The sequence below is a fragment of the Anoplophora glabripennis genome, unplaced genomic scaffold (genome assembly GCF_000390285.2).
Source record: "Anoplophora glabripennis isolate ALB-LARVAE unplaced genomic scaffold, Agla_2.0 scaffold7, whole genome shotgun sequence".
Classification (NCBI taxonomy): Eukaryota; Metazoa; Arthropoda; class Insecta; order Coleoptera; family Cerambycidae; genus Anoplophora; species Anoplophora glabripennis.
Genome location: NW_019419456.1, coordinates 2,004,480 through 2,028,308, shown reverse-complemented (window position 1 = coordinate 2,028,308; position 23,829 = coordinate 2,004,480). Strand labels below are relative to the sequence as shown.

Here is a 23,829-nt window from a genome sequence, read left to right as displayed (position 1 = left end):
TTGTCCATTTGTTTATAACAAATTTATAAACAAATAACGTTAAAAAGTTTTTAGCTAAGCTAATAAACGCAATATATTAATAGAAAAACAACTAAAATCAAACATTTGGTAAAAAAAAAATTTATAACATTTCCCGGATTTTTCATTTTTTGTTAACTTTAAAAAATCATTATAAACAAATGAAAAAACTTTTATAAACTTTTACAACGGAATCTTGTTTATTATGTATATAAAAAGACCTCCCAGAAAGAAAAAAAATTTTAGATACATTATTTAAAGTTTTACAACAAGTTTTATGAAAGATTAGGACCACGAAAAATTAGTTCATTAACAATTGAATAACTTTAACATAAGTCAAGTTAAAAATTATTTTCCAACTGGGCTGTGTTCCTTCAAGTGTCTAGATGACACTATAATTTATTTAGATTTTTAAATTAATATTGAATACTATAAAAAAATTATTTTGTGTTGCACACTTTGCTTGGCGGCGACGCGACGACGCGGAAACCGCCGCCGCCGCGCGGAGCTATATTTTCAACGTCAAATTAAAATTATAAATAATGGAGCTACAATTCCTGACTTATTTTGCTGAAATTTTCTCCTCTTTCAGGATCTTTTTTGAAATTTCAGCTATCTTCAATATTTTTTTAGTTATAGTTAAAAAACGGAGACTCCCTTTTTTCTCTTCGTTTTTTGTTTATAACAATTGCTATTTTTAATTGCGGATAAATTAAAAAATACTTCTTTCTCTGAATTTAATTCCGAATCCAATGTACTAACAACCATATTTTTAGGATTACAATAACTATTTTTCGCAGAAAACTCACTTCTCGACTAGACTAGTGGTTTCCTTCTTATCGGTAAGTAGCTACTGATTTGTAGATTGAAACAGAAATCTACCTGAGCCAGACCAATTTTTAAGCTGTAAATTTATTTTGAAACTACCAAGGCTACAACATAAATAACGATTTTATGTGGGACACCCTGTACGTAAAATTTAATCTTTATTCTTAATAAAGAAAAATTAGTACATATTATTGGTTTTTTATGCGTTATATTTTCGTACTACTTAAGCTTTACAAAATCTTATTACTTAGGTACCTACCTACTTTTAAAATATTACCCATATTTATATATCAAAGATAATATCAGACCATTATGGGTCCCATATTCTGTAAATAGTGTTTTCCGCAAAGACAAATAATTTCAAACATTTAATAACTGAATAATCTAAAGCTTATCAAATAATAGGAATGTTATGTCATGCCACCTGAGTATTTTCAAAGACGCCGGCCGCAGTAAAACGAATAAACAGGTGCAAAAAACGATCAAACCATTAAGGTTTTAGGTACTGAAATCTACGAAAATACTATCTTTTTTATATATAATTCCACATGTAAATATTCTTATAACATTTACTTGCTTAGTCCTACATATAAAATTGTTTACTTTTTATAAGTACGTGAAAATAATTGTTAAAATGTGGGGTTAGGATAATAGCAAACGCATGTTTTGCAAACGCTTTTTTTTAGTTATTATTTTATTTGGGTAAATTTAAACGGTAACCATGAATAAACAAAACATCAAGGATTTTATTTTTGTGCTTACCCCTACTTTTGTTCTACACGTTTTACTTTTAAAGATTTCAGTACCTAAAAACGCCAGAAATTTCACTATTTCTCGGCCAATACAATTTACAATAAACCAACTCTGTGTTTTCGCTTTCATTTTCAAGGGTAGCGACACCTGTGACAGAGTACACAAACTAATTTTATTTAGAAATTCTTGTAGAAGATAGAAACCGCTAAAATTCTGGTTTAAATATATAATATAATATAATATAACATGGAGTCGTGTGTAAAATGTTGTCATCTTACTTGAGGACACAAATTATAGAATTGTTAATAAATATTAATCTGAAAATTAAATACAAATGATCCTAAGTGTCCGTTCTAGTGAGTGAAGTAGTTTGGTTATTGTGCCTGACTTAGTTCCGTCGTAAATCCAATATATTGGCAGACTAACAGTACGGTTAAAATTGAGGTACTTTGGCATTTATTTAAATTATTCTTCTGTTCTCATGAGCATTGAAATTTATTTCACTCACTAGCGGGAACCATTGCGAATACATTGATATATAATAATATTCAATTATGTTAGTTTCTTCGATGATTTGTGTCCTCATCTGAAGCTCTGTTACATGGTAAAAATATACATACTAAATCGCCCCCTTAAATGAAAAGCAAGACAACTTAGACTACGAAAAAAATCGATCTACTCACCGTTTTGAGCCTCAGCTCCTCCTCAGTCCTGTGGACGTTCAGCAAGGGCGTCACCCTGACCAGCAGCCGCCACCAGGGCCAGTCCCTGACGGCGAGGAACTTCCTGACGTTCCTCTGGATGCAGCGCACCGCCAGGTCCTGCAGCTTCCTCTGGGCCAGTTTGCGTCTGGCCAGGTAGCCGCGACAGTGCGCCTGAAGATGGACCACCATGCCGGCGAGACGTTCGTCGCGCTGCGTTTCCAGCTGGGAGACGACGCCATTGCGGAAGAAGATCTGGAAAAGATACAGGTGATTTAAATCTGGCTAGTTAAGAGGACGGTAGAGGCTACCAGTGTACTTTTCGTGCCTTTGTGACTATTAAAAAGCTAAGCATTACTTTTATTTTACAGAAATATTTTATATTCCACAAAAACCCAAAAATATTGTATGTTTTGTTTGGGTCTGTACCTTCGAGCTACCATCCAACGATAAATCCTTCTTCAAGTCTATTCCGCTGTCTTGGGCGACCAGCGAGACGTCCAGAACTGTAGTCAGAGACTCTGAACTGTCTACACTCTTTACCGAAGCGGAAGATGAGTTGGTATCATCACAATCCAACTCCAATTCATTGGATATGTTGCCCGAATCATCGGAATTGTCGGAGCTATAATCAAGGTCTTTCTTCGAGGTTTCTCCCAGTTTCTTCTGACTATCTTCTTTAAGATAATTCATTACCTTTTCTACTTTGACGTCGGCAAAGTCTTCAGGGTCTAAGTAATAGGTGAGGGTTTCACCCGAGGCCTTCAAGACATCTAAAAATTCGTGGGTTTTCCTCAAATCCAACTTGACAGTGTCCAGACGAGGTTTCCTATACGTGCCTTTGCTGTTCTTCAAGGACTTTTCTGTAAACTTAGGCTCGAATTGCCTTTTCTGAACGCCGAAGGTTGCATCTTTCGATATAACAACCTCGTTAGTTTTTGGAAAGGTAGCTACCTTTTTGAAAGTATCGCTTTTCACTAATCTAGCATTGGAAACGGTTTTATCACATTCCTTGTTCACTTCCAGTTTCTCCACTACGCTTTTCACCAGCTCTTCTTTCGGAGCCTTCAAAACCACGAAGGTATTTTCAGGAGCTACGTCTTCGGCTTTTAATTTGGACAACTTCTCCATGGTTTTAGAAACCGATATGCTCTTTTCGACTTCTTTCGGCAATAATTTCGACTGGTTATGATTGGCTTTCGTTTGAACTTTCCCGGCTGGCTTTAAAGTTTTAGATTTTTCCTTATAAGGGTCGAAATTTCTCGACAAATCTTTTACAGTTGAAGGTTTTGAGAGAGGCTTAACTTCTGTTTTTACAAAATCGCGTTTCGGAGCACTTAGGCCAACCTTAGCAGCATTTTTGTTGGGCGCAGCAACTTTATTGACTTTTTCAGGATGTTTATTAATACTATTCGAATTGGGAAAACCTACAGACATTTTAGATAGTTTAGAGAGATTCTGGACACTCCTTCCTATAGTTCTATCCTTTTCAGGAGCTCTAGATAGTTTAACGATACTACTAAGGTTCTGGACGCTCCTCCCTAGAGCCGCTCCAGGTCTAGGAAGGGAAGGTTTCAAGCTTAACTGATCCAGATTTTTGTTCGAAGAATGAACAGACAACTTGGGGCAGAGATTCTGTACGCTCTTCGCTAGTTTCCCGTTGAGCTTCTTGGCCGGAGCACTGCCTCTGTCTAGATCTAAACTGTGTAGATCGCAGGGAATGCTTGGGTAAGCCTTTCTAAGCGTGGTATTCACCGGGATTTTGCTGTAGGTCAGGTTCTTTTTACTGGAGCTTAGATCTAGAGTACTCATAGCCTTGGACATGGTCTTCTTCTGGGTGCTGCTCGGGGGTTTCGGGCTGTCCCCTTCCAGACTTGAAGAAGACTCGGTTAGACTGTTCAATCTCTTCACCATCTCCTTAACCTTAGCGGGCGACTCTTCCAAAGGCTTTGCTTTGTCAGTAGTTGGTGTGGTTGTGGAGGCATCGTCGCAACTGAGACTTCTGCTGATGTTACACAAGCTTTTGGTCTTATTTTGCAGCTTGGTACCATCGGGACTATTGGAACAGTTATTCTTCTGCTCCAAAGGTTGGGAATTCGCCTTCTTCAGGATGCATTTTGATTCTATGATACTGCACGTCTTAGCTTTGACCAGTTTCGGTATCTTGGTGTCTTTTTTGGGTTGTACAGGTTCTTTTTTAGGCGTAGAGGTGTGGATTGCATCTTTATTAGTAGCTATATCACTGTACTCGCTCAAGATCTTGTCGAAATTGTCTATCACCATTAGCAGTTTGTTGGATTTCTTCTCCTCCGCATTCCCGTTCTTCTTGTACTCCACATTTTCGTAGCAGTGATCCGTTTTCTTGTGGATAACCACGATGTCCCTTTTGGGTTTCGTGGGGAGCTGCCTCGGAGGCGCTGACGGCCTTTTTTGCGTGTCTGGCACTCGCTTAATCGCAGGTTTTCCAACACTTTTACTAGCTTTCTGCGGTTTGGCTGACATGACGCGGTCTAAGTGCTATCATTAGACGACTTTCATGTATTTACACTGAAGGCGATGTTAGTCACGGTCTACTAATCACACCAGGGAACGTCATTAACCGAGAGGATCGTACGGGTAATTACTAAACGTTCAGACCATATTCTAGGTCAGTGATACAATAAAATCAACTGCGGCTCCGATATCGAGCCCATGAGGTTTTTTGGCAAGAGGAATTTTGACGAAGATGTCACATCAGTTTTCAAAAAAGTTTTATGTCTTTAGAAAACCCCAATATTTAATGTCTCGGGTTAAATCTTCAAAAGTTAACGTTGAAAAAAAATAATTAGTACGTAATAAATGCTTTAACGTGATCACGGAGAATGAAACGCACTGTACAGGCTCGCAACAAAAAAAATATCACAAAAACAACTGAATAACCGCGCACCGCACGCACCAGCAGACGCATCAAGAGGGCTTCGGCGAGGAGGGCAAGATGCGACTGCCGCGAAGAACTCGATGGTCGCGATAGGCAGTTGTTTGTCCGCCGTACACCCGGCCAACGCTGATTGTGGAAGTGAAAGAAGACGGCTGCCAGTGCAGGCGCGGGCCCATTTAGCTCCCGACGTGATCTAGTAGGCGGCCCCATTACTTAGACACTTAATAGACGACGTACGGTGCGGTATTTTATTAATAATATCAATAAAAGTAATGTAACCAGTGACACGATTGCGGTATACAGCGTACTCCAGTTCAATTGTGTACACATACGGCAGCACGAAGTAATCACAAAATATCTATTAGTCTTATTTAAAACAACTAAATCCAATACTATGAATTATCAAGACCATGCGCCGTCTAAAATGACGCGAAAAAAGTTCAAGCTTCCATTTAGGGAAAAGTATATCTCGAAGGAAGCAATCAACTTGATATAACAGATTTTTTGCTATTGAGATCATTACGAGAGAAAAAGTCGGCCGCAACTAAGCACCAGAGGCCATTTGTATAAAAATGACAATAAATCCGGTAGGCGTTGGAAAATTGTTAATGTAAAGGTCAAATTATTGGGAAGATTAGGCAATTGTTTAACTATTTAATTATATTCATTCAATATGGTCAAGAATATACATAATCTAGAAGTTTTTTTGACATCCCCTATACAGGATGTAACTTTAAGTGAGTGTTTTTTTTTAACTGCAATTGAACGATTGTCTTACGCTGCCACTGGGCCGGTTGTATCAGCGCTCCCGTCAGTGTTATCGTTGTTACCTTTTTAAACCAACTATATGAAACTAACAAGAGTAGTACAGAGAAAAACCGCAATGGAAAATAATTTTGCAAAAGCAGGTTACTTTTGTGTGACTTAGCGACGTGTTATTTTAAAGTCACTATATTTTCTCAGATGTCTTAGTGTGGACGAGGCACCGGAAAAAATTTCGAGTGTTTTTAAAAAAATATTAATTTTTTGCTTAAATATTATCTAATATTGGTATACGATACAAATTATAAGTAAAATTAATTTATGTTTTAAAATGGTTATCTTTCAACCAAGAAAGATGATAATTGACAGGGAATGCCGTAGATCCTAACTGGCTATTAAGATTGCGAAAAAGTAGTTAAAAAAAAATGGAATTTGAGAAAACAATAGTATATAGGATGATTTCACTTTAAATACAGAAAGTGCGGAATACATTAGTTGCCAAAAAATAAAAAGAGTTTGCTCTATACACTTTTTTCCTGGGCGCTGTGGTATTCGAGATACAGGGTGTTCCAATTTTCCAAAAAAAAAAAAAATATTTTTTCTGTTGGATCTTCATATTGCGCTGAACGATTTGAATGAAATTTACTACAGCCTACTCACTTGATAAGACCCTTTACTAAATGTAATATTAATAGTCCAGACGGTATCTATTTCAAAGAGATATATATCCGTATATCCATGGAGATTTTTGGCATTTTGGCTTTCAAATATCACTGGAAATGAAAATTTTTCTATGCGCATAAAAAAAACGTGGGCTTAATATTTGGCGGTACAATATGTTAAAAAAATTTCATATTTTTCTTCCTATTTAATTATGTATCTTTTCAAGAGTTGATTTCAGGCGAAAATGGAAGAGGAAAAAAATGTTTGTAATTAAATTTTACAAAATATGACTAGTTACAAATCGAATGAATCATGAATAATCATGATACCATAATAATATGGTAAAAATCGAAAAAATCGCCAAACATGGGGTAAAAAAACATTACTTTTTAGGGAATTTTTTTGGGGTCTTTATGTTGGGTATGTATTAATTTAATCATCATTTCTTTTGTGATTAAAGTATAATTCAAATATTATTTACTGTTTAAAATATAAGCAAATGAGAAATTAACTCATTATATTACAAAAATACCAAATTATAGTACAAAAATTCGACCAATGTTTAAACAAGCGCCAGAGCTTTCCTAATTGACGGATTCGAATATTTTAAAAAGCGTTTGAAAGCTTGAGAACCCTTCTATATGTGATTAAATTTTCAAGTATCTAAGGGCCTTGGTTTTTGCTGTGCAAAATTTTGAAAATTTCCAAATTTTTTTTCAAAATCTGGATTGCAAAATTATTATGCAAAATCTATAGAACCGATTTTGATGAAATTTGGTGTGATAATTCTACATAACATGAACTTTTCTTGAGCCAAGTATGAAGATCCTATACCCAACTTAGAGACCCCAAAAAAATTCCTAAAAAATTATGTTTTTTAACCCCATTTTTGGCGATTTTTTCGATTTTTACAATAATAATCATGATTCATTCGATTTGTAACTACTCATACTTTGTAAAATTTAATTACAAACATATTTTCCTCTTCCATTTTCGCCCAAAATCAACTCTTCAAAAGATACATAATTAAATAGGAAGAAAAATATGACATTTTTCGAATTTTTTTAACATATTGTGCCACCAAAAGTTAAGACCACGTTTCTTTTATGTGCATAGAACAATTTTCATTCCTAGTGATATTTGAAAGCCAAAAAGCCAAAAATCTCCGTGGATATACGTTTCACCCAAACCAAAACAGATACCGCCTAGTCTATAACCTCGTGAAATTAACCAGTGGTGTGCTACTGGAGGTGCCGCTCCGTTTTCCCAAGAAAAAAATTTTCATTTATTTAACGTAATAGTACCCGAATGCAACATTATTTCTACCAAAAAAAAACAGGCATTCAAAAGGAGTACTGCCACTATTCTGGCAAACCAAGGAATATATATTATAGACCTTAAAAGGTACGGTGGATCGCGTTCGTCCTCTGTAGCTGAGAGAAAGAAAGTGATATCGCAGCCCAGAGTATTATTACAAAATGTGCAGCAGAAGAGAACGTTGTTTTAAACCCGAATTCTATTGCTCCAATAAAGAGTGACCGCAAAAAACCTATAAATTTTCGCCGGTCTTTTCACAATTCGCAGAGAATTAAAAAAATACATAAAAATATGTTTTTGGTCGCAAATTACTTGTCGTAAAAAACTGAAATGAAGCATAGCTTTTGGTATTTTGAAAATTTTAAAAATCACCCCTACTTAGGGGTTGAAAAAATGCCAAAATGAAGAATTTGAATATTACCAATTGATATAAAAACTGTTAGCATGTGAATTATTCTATCGAATGAATTATCTTAATATATATTTTTGGAATTTTTACAATTAATTCTGATGTTCTCTATTTTTGGGGATGATTCCACCCACTGAGCGCGCTTAAGGTTGGATTTTCTAATTCAATCAACATGCTTATTTCAGTCATGAGAATAAATCTTTCTTTGTGTCAAGAATCATTCGATAGAAAAAATCACCTGCTAATAGTTTTTATTTACATATTTTTTTTATAGTTTATATTTTTTTATAGTTTACATATTTTTTTTATAGTTTATGTTTTTTTTTTATTGGTAATATTCAATTCTTCAGTTTGGACGTCTTTTCAACCCCTAAATAGGGGTGATTTTTGAAAATTTTCAAAGAATTAAAGGCTTTGGTCAGCTTAATGTTTTACGACGAGTAATTTGAGATCAAAAACATATTTTTATCTATTTTCTTTAGTTTTCTGCGAATTGTAAAAATCGGGCGACTTTTGCGTCCTGATCTGTAAGTAATCACTTACCGATGGCTAATTTGTAAACGTCACCTACAAATATCTCGAGCGTGAAATGTACCCTCCGAATAAATATGACCCCCATTGGCCCCATTTAAAGTTAGATCCTTTATTTCAAATAGTTATCTCTTAGTGGAAACAATCTTGTAGTCATTTTGGAAACCTACTAACCTTCCTATCAGGCCAATCCGAACCTGGACGATTTGGAGCAGCAACGTCACGAACAGGCACAAAAAGAGTGGGTGAGATGAACCACGATACGAACCGGGCTGAAGAAACAGGTAGCAGATGAACAGGATTTGTGGTTTGTTTTTTTTTAACAAATATGAGAAAACAGAGAATAACAACCGATCTGGGACCAAACCTCTACCATACACAGGATAAACTTAGTATATAGACGCATAAAATTCGTTTAAAAATGATCCTTCTTTAAAAGTTTGGAACTGCGGACGTAATTATTAATTATACACGATATTATTTTTAAAATAACATTCACTGCATGTTTTAAATGTGTCGTTATTTCAAGGCCTCAGAGATGGTGCCACTTACATCTAGCTGTTCAAATGTATACGCAAACTGCAGACCCTTCTCAAAGGGCGCAAGAATAAAACATATTTGGCTTTGCCATTTATTAGAATATACTTTATAAATTTATCTCGAAAGGGGTATCGTAGTCGTAAGCGATATCCCATATCAATTAAAAAACAAAATGATTGTTATTTGTTGTTATTAAATAGTCTAGTCGAATTTAGAGATGGCAGAAATTATGAAAACATCGAATCGATGTACCCGGTATCGATCGGTTAAACTGTTAAACATCGATGAAAAAATCCCTTAATTTGAGGGTTGAGGGTTGAGGAGGAATTTTCGAATAGAGTGAAAAAAAATGATTTTAGTTTTTACGTAAACAAATAAAATTTATTGAGATAAAAGAGAAGTAGAAAATATTAGGAAATTAGGAATACCTACTTCTTTTTGAATTTCAAAACGTGTGACTTGTGACGTGCGATGGCAATTTTTATGCTTTATAAATGTTATGATTTTTTTTATTTTTACCGTTTTTAAATGGTTTGAAGGAGCTGGAAAAGGGGTAGGTAATAGATTTGTATTTAATTCAGTTATATGTATACTTAGGTCATTATAATATTTCATTCATCAATAGATGACCACAGTAGAGGATAAGGCATCTAAATTCAAACAAAAGACCAAATTATAATTTTTTAATAATCCCTTTATTTATTCCGCGCTTGTTAAACCATAAAATCTGAACAAATATTGTGTTTTTTTATTTATGGATTTGAGTAAATCAAAATACATATTGAACTGAAACATTATCGATAAGTATGTCGGTTCGATATATAAAAATAAATTGTCCCAGGGTCGGGCAAAAGCCGCTCGGGAATTCGCTCTGTCCAGTCTATTAGGTAATTATTAACATGGCATAGTTATGCCAAAGCGTCCCGAGATTCAGGGCTCCCGCCAATAAGATAAGAATATAAACTTCTGGACCCAAGAAATGGGCGTGTCGAAGCGAAGTGTCGAATTCAGGAGAGATCTACGAAAAAAAGGTCAGTTCTTCTCTGGGTTTCACATTGAGCAGTCTACTTAGTTTTAGAGTCTCGGGTTAATTTAATAATGGATAAAGTTATTCCAACTTTTGCTATGGATCGCGCATTCTCTGAATCTCGGTACGCTGTCTCGTGCCAATAAATTAATAACGTTGTTCGAGCCCGTTGTGTCGTTATTTTGTTTGTTTGTTCTGTTTTTATTGTTATTAAAACCCTTCCTGGAAAGTTTTGGTGTCACCCTGTATAGCCAGCCACTGGATTACATTCTACGTAAGCAATAGAGGGTAAGTGCCTGAAATTCATTCTCTGAACATACAACATTTCTAAGTTCCCACGTATTAATTAAAGTATAATGATAATAATAAAACTCCCTTTCGAGAATTAAATAGTAAACTCTTTTGAAATCCAGACTCGTTATGATACTGATCATAACGATATATAAATAAATAAACAACCCCTCAGGTTACAAATGTAATTTACGTTATAAAAAAAATATGCTCTATTTAATGAAAAAAGAGCGAATTGTCGAGCAGCTTTTGCCTGACCATGGGACAATTTATTTATAACGCTGTTTTGCATATCCGACTTTGTTACTTGGAAAAAGCAACTTTTTCCAATGTTCCTTTTTCAATATGTTTCTTTGGATCAATTAGAACCTATATCTACGATACTAACTTCTAAAATTAACATTTAGTAATTAAACAATTAGTTGCAAAGAAACGAACGAAATTAATTAACAAATACCTAGGGCAACAATTTCACGGTCAATCGAATCGGCCTTTGGCACACATGCCGGTCATTGAGTTAGCTGTCTTTTCTATCGTTTTTTGTAATAATAATGCGCAATTTTTGAAAACTGATTTTTCCGCGTTCGACCTTAATTTTACAGTTAACAAATTGATGAAATGTGTCATGAAGTACCTTGAGGTATAAAATAATTTAATTTTCCTATAGGTCGACTAGATTTTCATGGGCAGTAAAAAAAATTAAAAAATACGTAAGTTAGTTGTTTGATATTATCATTCTATCAGGGTGTTCTAGTTTTATGTTTCCTGATTATTTTGTAAATTACAATTTTAAATTGAACTTAAAGTTGGTCACGAGATGTAGATTGCAGACGCAAAAATATCCCTTTTATTTTTAACGCCATCTACGTACACCACAACAACAGTTGATTGGGTACTTGTTGGATATTTTAATAGGCAATCTTAAATTAAAAATGCCGCTAGCCATCTGTTTCTTCTCTTTAAGAATCCTCATAGACCATCGCCATTAAATAAATAAGAAACCTGCTAGAAAACCAGCTTAACGGTAGACTTGCTTGAAAGGACGAGAGGAGCAGCTTCGTTAACAGTAAAAAAAAAGTGCTTAGCCATTTACATAAGAACGTCATTATGATGGTAATGCCGGATTTGTGAACAAGTGTCAAGTGCCTTTTTATTAGGTGAACAACATTAAAGAGTTCGCCATAAATTTTCTCCTATTCGTTTACAAATTTTTTTAGTACCTTGATGATTAATTTCTTCGCTAGAGTATTTGATTTTATCGCAAAACGTTTAACACATTTGGATGCATTTTTACGTAGAGTTTATTATTTACAAATCGGTCTTACAATTAGATTCAGATTTTTAGGCTCGCAACTTATTTAGAAAAAAGAGAAATAAAAGAAAGAAACAGTTAAAATTCTCTATGAATCGCTTATCTATATTTTTTTATAAAATCCCGCTGTCGATCTAATCTTAATAAAAAAAAACACTCACTTTCCAACGACTCCATTGTCACCTTCACGCGATAAATTTCTTCGATTGTTTTCTAATCGCACCAGATACCATCGTTTTTCTGTTCGGACAACACGTAAGTTATTATAAATATAATGGCGTAACAATAGCCACATTACTATGCATGTATGTATCTCTATGGCATAATTTCGATTCGAATAAATCTTTCCCACATAAACAACGTGTCTCCAAGTCCATAAATATAAATAGGTTCCGACAATTTCGCAGCGTCGCGCGTCGTTGTTATGCTGAGGAAGGCCGAGGTGTGCGAAACAGCGAAGTGCTTTTCTGAGCGAGTGTTTTATTGAAAGCGCTTTGGGCTTGCCGCGGGATATTCTTTTTATCAAAGCACTAACCTCTTGTTCAAAAGGAGACAGCAAAAAAAATCTCCAATATACACTAGGCAATGGAAAAAATTAAAGGAACAAATAATTTTCATAAATTTTTTAGTGATTTTCGAAAGGTTTGTATCTCAGTGAATAATGATCGTATCGAGATAAACCAAAAAAGTATTTTGAAGCTTTAACTGTCCAGTTTCAAGATTTTGGAAGATTTTGGAAACTTTATTTTTCTTTTGAATGCTCGATAACCGTAGCTAAAAAATGTCTAAAGATCTGGAAACTAGAGACTTAAAGCTTCAAAACGCTTCCTTGGTTTATCTCGGTACAACCATTTTTCACTGAGATACAGTCAAATCACTAAAAAATTTATGCAAATTTTTTTGTTCCTTTAATTATTTCTTAGTGTAATGGGACACCCTGTATATTACCAAAAGATAAAGATTTGATACTTAAAAATATGGTTGAAAATAATACATAAAAATTCAATGAAAATATTTTTTTGTACCCAAAGAGCTCTTTTAATCAAAATTCTACAAGAGACCCAAAAACTTCCAAATGGTATAAACTATCAAATAAAAAATAGTTGTCATTTTTGTCCAAAAAAGGAAAAGTTATGGACGGATATCATCACCAAACATCAATTTTGTAGGAGTTGTAAGTTTAAAATAAACAGTCTGTCTAACACCAGACTGTGTCGATTGAAAGCAAAAGTCCACACTCCAAAAATAATAAAAGTCGAATAATACGTATTCGAGTTATTTACAAAAATTAAAAAATTTTCACGAACTTTGAGGCCATCTAGCGGACAAATGAAGCGATTTTGCCTAAATCTGCCTATTTTCAGTCCACGAATCTGTGGTCTTCCATTATATACGTTATTATGGGACACTCTGTATATAAATTCAACGGAAACTTCTATAATTAATTTGTAAAATAAGGAAAACGAATATAATTGCCCTAAGATCACTCTTTACGTAGACTTCATATCAAATCAAATCAAATCAAATGTCGGTTGTTTTGTAGAGAAGAAAGATGTATTTAAAAATACCTGTCAGCCCGTTTTTTGTTGCTCTTTGTTCGCCGTTCCCTATTAACCTTGAAAATGGTTTGGTATCCTAACAAAACACAATGCCATTATGTTCAGTAAATCCTAAATAGTTCAGCTATTACTTAATTTTAAACCTTTTGTTTGTACAGAAACTAAAAACATAATATGTATTGCAATTTAGTATCACCCACAATACAAATTTTGAGATAAATCGAGAAAAAAAATTTAAATTTATGTTGTTACGACACAGTTTTTCATTTGTTATTCGTGTCGTGACTCTATTCATTGGTTTTAAATTAAACATACTTTTTTGTATTATTTTTACCGCCACCTTAGATTCTTTTGTCACAATCACTAAACCAAGCTTTATAATGAAAGATATTTGAAATAATAGGCTCTTTTCTCTTTTTTTTATCAATATATATTTATTTGATTAATTTATTTCGAAGTTTTTGGCTACATACTGTTAAATTTAAGTCCTATATAATCTCGACTTGTAGATTTACGTTTAAGCAACTAGGTGTCATAATCGGGCATTGTTGGCACTGTCATTTAGACCGCAGACTAAGTGACGACAGACTTGCAATGATATTTAATAAAAATACTTAACATATAAATTTAGAATAAACATTCAGTGTTTTATTATGAAAAAGTTTTCTTAGTAACATTTTGGAGCGCTTACAAAATACTGGAATTTTACTGATAATAAAATAAATTTTTTTCTTTACTAAAACAATTGATTTTACGAACTTGAAATCATGGCAGACTTCGTTTCATAAACAAGCAGGGCTAAATCCTAGAAGGCCATTTTTCAACACAAACATAAGTTTCACTTGATATTTAACGATTTTATAAACATAAAATAACAATATCGTCACTATATGTATATACGAATATTCCATGTTAACTCCGGTGCAAACTTATTCTCATTTAGGTAAATGATAAAAAATGCTTTTTGACCTTCTTGAACAATTTACAATATGGTTACTTATCTCTTTAGTCTTCAATTATGCTATTTATTCACTATTTTTCACCTAGTCACAGTAACCTTGAAGCATCCTTTTGCTTCGCTTTGGTACAGTCTTTCCGAAGTCAGTTGAACATGTATAAAAACGCCCAGCAATAAAATTTAATGACTTTCATAGGCGTCCCTAAAAAAGTTTTCTGCTAAAGGTAAAAAATAAGTTGTATATAATATGTAGAACATTTCTATTATATATATTTCTATTATTATTATAAAGGGTCTCCAAAATGCCATGTTGTAATAATATTAGTAAATAAAATATCCCTCTTATTTCTCTCTCTCGCAATTGTAATATGTAGTAATGTAATTAAATGTAATGTAAATAGAGTATGTAATTGTAGAAGGTGCCTATATTACCTGAATCACACCAAATTCCGCATTGCTGCACTGCACTGCTAGGCCATTTTTCAACTCCTTGTCAACACCTGAGATTTATCGCCCAGTCGGCCAGTGCGGCTGTGTTATAACGCCGTTTGCCCCCGCGCGCATTTCTCAACTGGGCGTAGTTCGACCAGATCTGTATATGGGTATGGCTAAATAAATATGGGATCAAGTTTTTCAAATATTTCAGTGCCGAGTCGCTGCGTCAGCGACCGAACCTGGTACATACTGCCAACCTCTTGGTTCTTTAATTGAGATCAAAAGGTCTATAAAAGCTGATGCAACGAGTTTGGAAAACGGGATATATCAGACTATTTGTCATATTTCAGATCAATTTCTTAAAATTCTCTGTTCAAAGAAAATATTTCCGTTCCACAGTATAATTTTTTCCATGAACCCCTTTCGATGGACACGACGCAACGACTCTGAACCTCGATCTCATCCGACAGGTACGTTCCGATCACAGCTCGAGGTGCACCGTGGAAAACGAGACGGGCAAAAAAGACGCAAGCAACAAGTGTTCCCGGTGAACAGGTTGCTGGCCCATGGGACGGCCCCTTCATGGTTTGACGATGTCGATGAATCGCAGATGCACTTCAAATCTTGGATACTGCCGCGTAATAACAAATCGACACTGTAAATCTAAAACGGGAAGTGGCCTAGGTGCGATTTGATTGTACCCAAACGTTTTACTTTAAAGATATGAAACGAAGCTTGTTTGGTTAACTAGGTTGAAACGAGAAACGAATTCGGATGACCCACTTCGTGCGGATGGAATAACATCACGATCGGAATCGTTTTGTGTAAAAGTAAAGGTTAATTTGCGGTTTTTTGACCCCCTGGGAGAAGCTGGTCCGGCACACACATTTTCTTATACAATTACAATGCTTCCTATAAAATACAACATATTTGAAACTTTCTTTAGAAACAACAATATTGTCTCAAAACATTTGGCGAGTAGCTAAAATTAAATAAAATCTGCGAAAACGTTGTTTTCGAAACTTTTAAGCTCTATTTTTTTAATGGTTTCTACGTGCTTTCTGGGTCATACAAGAACAAGAAAAAGTGATACACATTCGCTGCTAATCGAACATATGGTATTTTTTTTGTGGTGTGCTAATTTTTTTACCAAGTTTATGTTATCAATCGAAAGCAGTCACTATTAACGTTAGCATAATTAAGGTTGTGGTTGAATTTACACTAGACACAAAAATTTAGGGACAAAACATCTTAAATTTTTCAAAAGGCTGTAATTTGTCGAAAAATGGTCGTAGGACAATGAAAATAAAAGCAAATTGAAGCTTGAAATTTCTAGTTTCAGGATCAGAAGGTCAAAATTTTTTATCACTGACGACCTTTAAGGACGGGATTTTGTACAAAAAATATCGCCCAGCGTGAGTCACGAAACGGGACCCCGGCAGGTGTTGTTCTAGCGGCCAACGCTTCAAGTCTAATAATTCCGCTGCACCGGATATTCGTCCGATTTTTCAGGAACGGCTCCAATTTGTGTACATACAATCTTATAAGGAAAGAGAGTAAATATTTTATTAATCAGTAATAAATTATCGAGGACAATAATATTTTTTTATTGAGTAGGCAATAATTTTTAGTTAATAAGCTTAAACAATCTTATAATTACTATTCCTTCATTATAAAAACAGAAATACGGTTTTTAAAATTACATGTAGTTTCTTCTTCAAAAGTGACCTTAAAACACGTATAACATGGAATAGTCAACAGTCTAATGTTTATATTTTCACATTAACAATCCGATAATGTAAATTAACTGCTATTTTCAGTAAAAAAAAATATACCTAACCTGAAATATTTTTTTACTTTGACGAGTCGTTTTAACTTAAAAACACTGCTTAATTACTAAAATATATAGAATCTTGCTACTAATTGCGTTTGGAGAATAATATGTATAGGCATAAAATATATATATAATATTACTGTATGTATTTAGTCCATTGAAATGAAGGCTGAACCTCCATTTTTTCCTCTGTCGATCAAACCTGGGCGCAAATATGTTTTCGACCCTCAGGAATCCGAATCCGCAAAAATTTTTGACCTAGGTGATCAGGCAAGGGGTCAAAAGGTCAAAAAACCCGTAAAAAATAAGGTTTTTCGCAAATATCTCGTAAACTACGGCAAGTAGCAAAAAAATAATTGCACCATCGTGTTCCCAGGGAAATTTTACATCGATTTTATGCTATTGCTTATTAAAATTAAATAAATTTATGTCATGTTTTGGACAATTACCAAGCAATATAATGCGATTTCAAATATAATTAGCCTGCAGTTATAGTGGATCTGAATTCAATTGCCAGATACACTATTTTTTTTGCTACTTACTTTAATTTTTAAATGGAAAACCAAAAATAATACTAATGAAGAACAGAAAAAAAACTTTTTTAGAACGAAATACTTATTGCAAAAATGAAATATAGTGCTCTGAAAAATCGACTTGTAAAGCTTATTCTACAAATACTAAAAAAGTCAAAATTTGTATAAACAATTGTTCCCAGAATGACAACTTTTTATTTCTAAATTTTGAAGACTTTTGAAGAATTGAATAATGAATAAAATAAGCCTAGTAGTCCGGGCGAATTAGGTTTTTTTTCAAAAATCGGGCCTAAATCTAATCTAAATAAATTTTAGTGTCATCTAGACACTTGAAGGAACACAGGAAAATTTGGAAAATAATTTTTAACTTGACTTTTGTTAAAGTTATTCAATTGTTAATGAACTAATTTTTCGTGGACTTAATCTTTCATAAAATTTGTTGTAAAAGTTTAAATAATGTATCTAAAAATTTTTTTCTTTCTCGAAGGTCTTTTTATATACATAATAAACAAGATTCCGTTGTAAAAGTTTATAACAGTTTTATCATTTGTTTATAATGATTTTTAAAGTTAACAAAAAATGAAAAATCCGGGAAATGTTATAAATTTTTTTTTTACCAAATGTTTGATTTTACTTGTTTTTCTATTAATATATTGCGTTTATTAACTTAGCTATAACAAATTTATAAACAAATGGACAAGTTTAATATTTTTGAAACATTTTTTTGCTATTTTATTGTCTTGGTAAAATAATGATTTTTAAAAACAAAAATTTTTCTTGAATAAATTTTTTAATTGTTTATAATCGTTTTTTTGATTTATTTGTCATTTAAATTATTTATTAAGAATTTTTTTTTAAATCATCATTTGCTATTATCAATATAATTACAAAAAAAAAATTATTCAAATTTTCATTGTTTATTTTATAACTCAAAAGTTCATTGTATTCCGTAAATATCTTCCAGGCTGCACAATTGGTTAAAATTTTGAGTTTCTGCTCTTACAAAAGTTAAGTGTTTAATTAAAAATAGACAAAATTGAAGAAAACAACAAGAAGAATATAAAATATTGACATTAGTTAGAAAAAAAGTACAGAAAATCCAGAAAATGTACCCTTAATCGTGTGATAATTTAAACAAATAAAAAAACATCGTAAACAAATGGAATAAAAAATATAAAAAAATTTTTATTGAGTAGTCCAGTAGTTACTCTATAAAATTGTCTTAAATAGTGGAATCCGTAACTTCAATAGTTTAAAAGTTTTAGTCATTTAAAGAATTAGATAATGCATTTTTTTATATACAAATGTTTATAAAAATATAACCATTGTAGATATGAAGCAGGTAAAAAAATTCATGTTATAGATCAATAAATTATCTAAAAGATCTACCTGAATGTCAAAGACCGTATCATCAATAATTTAGAAATTATAACAATTTATAAGTTTATCAAATAGGTGACCGTTTCAGCTTTGATGTGATAAAGTATTTAAAAATGCAATAAAAATTAGAAAAAAATGTTATTTACCACTTTGATGCACATAGCTGTATTTATAATTCGTTAAAGTTACGAAAAAAAAATAAAATGAAAATCAGAATTTGTTTATAACAAATTGTTTATAAAATAAACAATGAAAATTTGAATAAATTTTTTTTTTATAATTATATTGATAATAGCAAATGATGATTTAAAAAAAAATGATTTCTTAATAAATAATTTAAATGACAAATAAATATAAAAATCGATTATAAACAATTAAAAAATTTATTTAAGAAAAATTTTTGTTTTTAAAAATCATTAATTTACCAAGACAATAAAATGGCAAAAAAATGTTTCAAAAATATTAAACTTGTCCATTTGTTTATAACAAATTTATAAACAAATAACGTTAAAATTTTTTTAGCTAAGTTAATAAACGCAATATATTAATAGAAAAACAAGTAAAATCAAACATTTGGTAAAAAAAAATTTTTATAACATTTCCCGGATTTTTCATTTTTTGTTAACTTTAAAAAATCATTATAAACAAATGAAAAAACTTTTATAAACTTTTACAACGGAATCTTGTTTATTATGTATATAAAAAGACCTCCCAGAAAGAAAAAAAATTTTAGATACATTATTTAAAGTTTTACAACAAGTTTTATGAAAGATTAGGACCACGAAAAATTAGTTCATTAACAATTGAATAACTTTAACATAAGTCAAGTTAAAAATTATTTTCCAACTGGGCTGTGTTCCTTCAAGTGTCTAGATGACACTATAATTTATTTAGATTTTTAAATTAATATTGAATACTATAAAAAAATTATTTTGTGTTGCACACTTTGCTTGGCGGCGACGCGACGACGCGGAAACCGCCGCCGCCGCGCGGAGCTATATTTTCAACGTCAAATTAAAATTATAAATAATGGAGCTACAATTCCTGACTTATTTTGCTGAAATTTTCTCCTCTTTCAGGATCTTTTTTGAAATTTCAGCTATCTTCAATATTTTTTTAGTTATAGTTAAAAAACGGAGACTCCCTTTTTTCTCTTCGTTTTTTGTTTATAACAATTGCTATTTTTAATTGCGGATAAATTAAAAAATACTTCTTTCTCTGAATTTAATTCCGAATCCAATGTACTAACAACCATATTTTTAGGATTACAATAACTATTTTTCGCAAAAAAAACTCACTTCTCGACTAGACTAGTGGTTTCCTTCTTATCGGTAAGTAGCTACTGATTTGTAGATTGAAACAGAAATCTACCTGAGCCAGACCAATTTTTAAGCTGTAAATTTATTTTGAAACTACCAAGGCTACAATATAAATAACGATTTTATGTGGGACACCCTGTACGTAAAATTTAATCTTTATTCTTAATAAAGAAAAATTAGTACATATTATTGGTTTTTTATGCGTTATATTTTCGTACTACTTAAGCTTTACAAAATCTTATTACTTAGGTACCTACCTACTTTTAAAATATTACCCATATTTATATATCAAAGATAATATCAGACCATTATGGGTCCCATATTCTGTAAATAGTGTTTTCCGCAAAGACAAATAATTTCAAACATTTAATAACTGAATAATCTAAAGCTTATCAAATAATAGGAATGTTATGTCATGCCACCTGAGTATTTTCAAAGACGCCGGCCGCAGTAAAACGAATAAACAGGTGCAAAAAACGATCAAACCATTAAGGTTTTAGGTACTGAAATCTACGAAAATACTATCTTTTTTATATATAATTCCACATGTAAATATTCTTATAACATTTACTTGCTTAGTCCTACATATAAAATTGTTTACTTTTTATAAGTACGTGAAAATAATTGTTAAAATGTGGGGTTAGGATAATAGCAAACGCATGTTTTGCAAACGCTTTTTTTTAGTTATTATTTTATTTGGGTAAATTTAAACGGTAACCATGAATAAACAAAACATCAAGGATTTTATTTTTGTGCTTACCCCTACTTTTGTTCTACACGTTTTACTTTTAAAGATTTCAGTACCTAAAAACGCCAGAAATTTCACTATTTCTCGGCCAATACAATTTACAATAAACCAACTCTGTGTTTTCGCTTTCATTTTCAAGGGTAGCGACACCTGTGACAGAGTACACAAACTAATTTTATTTAGAAATTCTTGTAGAAGATAGAAACCGCTAAAATTCTGGTTTAAATATATAATATAATATAATATAACATGGAGTCGTGTGTAAAATGTTGTCATCTTACTTGAGGACACAAATTATAGAATTGTTAATAAATATTAATCTGAAAATTAAATACAAATGATCCTAAGTGTCCGTTCTAGTGAGTGAAGTAGTTTGGTTATTGTGCCTGACCTAGTTCCGTCGTAAATCCAATATATTGGCAGACTAACAGTATGGTTAAAATTGAGGTACTTTGGCATTTATTTAAATTATTCTTCTGTTCTCATGAGCATTGAAATTTATTTCACTCACTAGCGGGAACCATTGCGAATACATTGATATATAATAATATTCAATTATGTTAGTTTCTTCGATGATTTGTGTCCTCATCTGAAGCTCTGTTACATGGTAAAAATATACATACTAAATCGCCCCCTTAAGGTGAAGGCAAGAATACAGGATGTTTCTCTTTTCAGAACGTAAACGTATCAGGTATGTGTTTTTCTATCAATTATTTGAACATTGCATTTTATTTTAGATAATTATTTTTTATAACTGTTTAATGAGTATTAGCGTGGTGAAATCCAATAATAGGGGGCATGTAGCCCATAGAGTAGTATAGTTATTCCGATCTCAATTGAAAAAACAAGAGGTCTAGTCGCCTAGTTGAAGAATGAGCGCGGGCAAACGCAGCACAAACACAGCCGCACTGGGCCACCTGGTCATAAATACGATTGTCAACAAATGGCTTAGCAGTGCAGTGCAGCAATGCGGAATTTAGTGTGATTCAGATAATTTTAATTTATTATAGGCACCTTCTATTAATAATTCATATTACAATTGCGAAAGGGAAAAATAAGAGGGATATTATGTTACTAATATTATCACAACGTGGCATTTTGGAGACCTTTTGAAACGGAACAAAACGAAATTTATCATCAATATAATAACATTGTTTGAGGACATAAATAATTAAAATATGTTGTTGGTCAAATGAATATACAGGGTGTCTCAAAAGTGACGCCCGTCCTTCTGGGATTTGATTAAGGGATATGATTTGATTTGACTAAAAAAGTGAAAATCTAATTATTTGTCCTCAACTGAGGTCTGTACTTATGGGGACCAAGACAAATCATTTATAACCCTACTATTGGTTATAAATAAATAAGAATTATTTTCATCTGAAAAGGAGAGAGAAAAACATTTTAATAATAAAACAATTTTAAAATGGAGCGAAAAAAAAAACAAACTAAAACCATAGTGTGCTTAAATAATATAAATTGATTTTACAAAAGGTGTTCAAGTAAGTTGCCTTCTACTTCAAGACAAAGATTGGCACGATTCAACATTGAAGCATGAACCCTTTGTAGCAGCTCTTGGTCTATTAACGCGACAGCAGTGTGTATACGGGCTACTACATTTTCTGGATTTACAAAAGGTTCGCTGAAAATCTTCTTCTAAATAAATCCATAAGAAAAATCTACGGAATTCAGATCTGTTGATCTAGGAGGTCATGCATGGGTCCACCCCTTCCAATCCATCTGTCTGGGAAGTTTTGATTCAGATAATTTCACTCGTAAACCATAATGTGATGGAACTCCATCATGTTGAAACCAATAATTTAGTCTAACTGGTAATGGAACGTCATCCAGCAATGGCAATGATAAGTTTTCATTTAAAAACATACAGCTGCATCAAATACAGCTCTCCCAGCCCAAACTTTCAGTTTTTTTAATAACACAACAAAGAAAAACGATCGGAAAATTTTTCACTCTTAATTTTCGATTTATTTTTATCTACTTAATCAAAACCAGAAGAACGGGCGTCACTTTTGGAATACCCTGTATAATAGGAATTTTCTACACATTATATACAAATTATTATAATTTTTTACCTTTAGCAGAAAACTTTTTTAGGGACGCCCATGAAACTAATTAAATTGTATTGCTAGGCGTTTTTATACATGTTCAACTGACTTCGGAAATACTTTATTATACCAGCAGTTAGCAATCTTGTATGTGAGGTTTGATGTCTTTTGCACACCTAGATTTCTGATATCGAAGGATATTGTTTGACTTCATTTGATAGGATTTGTTTGAATTAACTTAATACTTTAATAAAGAGTAAAAACATGTGAGTGCTAGTAATAGAATATATGTATTTATGAAAGAAATTTATTTTGATTACTGTGAAACGAGTACATAGTTGCCTTTTGCACTTTTTACAGGTGTGTAATACACCGTTTTTTATGATGCAAAATTTCTAAGAAATGGTAAATTTTTCCTAGTAGGACTGACTGTATAAATTTTTTGAAAATGGCACTTTATTAAAAATTTTAAGCAATCTTTAAGCAAACGATATTTTATTTTTTTTGAATTATAATGTTAAAATTGTTTCATAGTTATCACTGTGATATAGACGTGTTTTAAAATACGTTCCTCGCTTATTTTTTACAAAAGGAAGACCGTGAAAACTTTAGTCACAATATTCAATGGTGAAAGTTTTACTGTGATTTTACTTAACTATTATTATTATTAATAACCGCTAATATGACACGGCAGTCTGTAAGATACCACGCAAAGAAATGAAAAGTGTTCAACAAAGAAGAAATTTATGAAATTGTAACCAAAGCAGGTAATTTTAATGCAATAAAGATATTGTTAATAGCGAAAATTTCAATGTCAAAGCGTAATAAACCTTGAGCTTTTATTATTGACGGCGAAACGGGAGACTTGAAAAATATACAACACGTAATCAACTATTTATTAGAGTTACCATAATGGAACGTGTTCTGT

At 32.4% G+C, this 23,829-nt stretch overlaps 1 protein-coding gene across 3 annotated transcripts in view; it reads right to left on the bottom strand.

Annotated features, from left to right (window-relative positions):
• LOC108910579 (unconventional myosin-XVIIIa) overlaps positions 1-23,829 on the bottom strand; it is a 200,482-nt gene that overhangs the window by 51,407 nt on the left and 125,246 nt on the right. For 2 of the 3 annotated variants that reach the window (XM_018715231.2, XM_023456885.1), the window contains one exon: positions 2,283-2,555. In XM_018715231.2, coding sequence (XP_018570747.1) covers positions 2,283-2,555 — 273 coding nt within the window. Of the gene's footprint in view, positions 1-2,282; positions 2,556-2,729; positions 4,818-23,829 lie in introns of those variants that run through there. The other variant, XM_018715247.2, reaches the window with a different exon arrangement.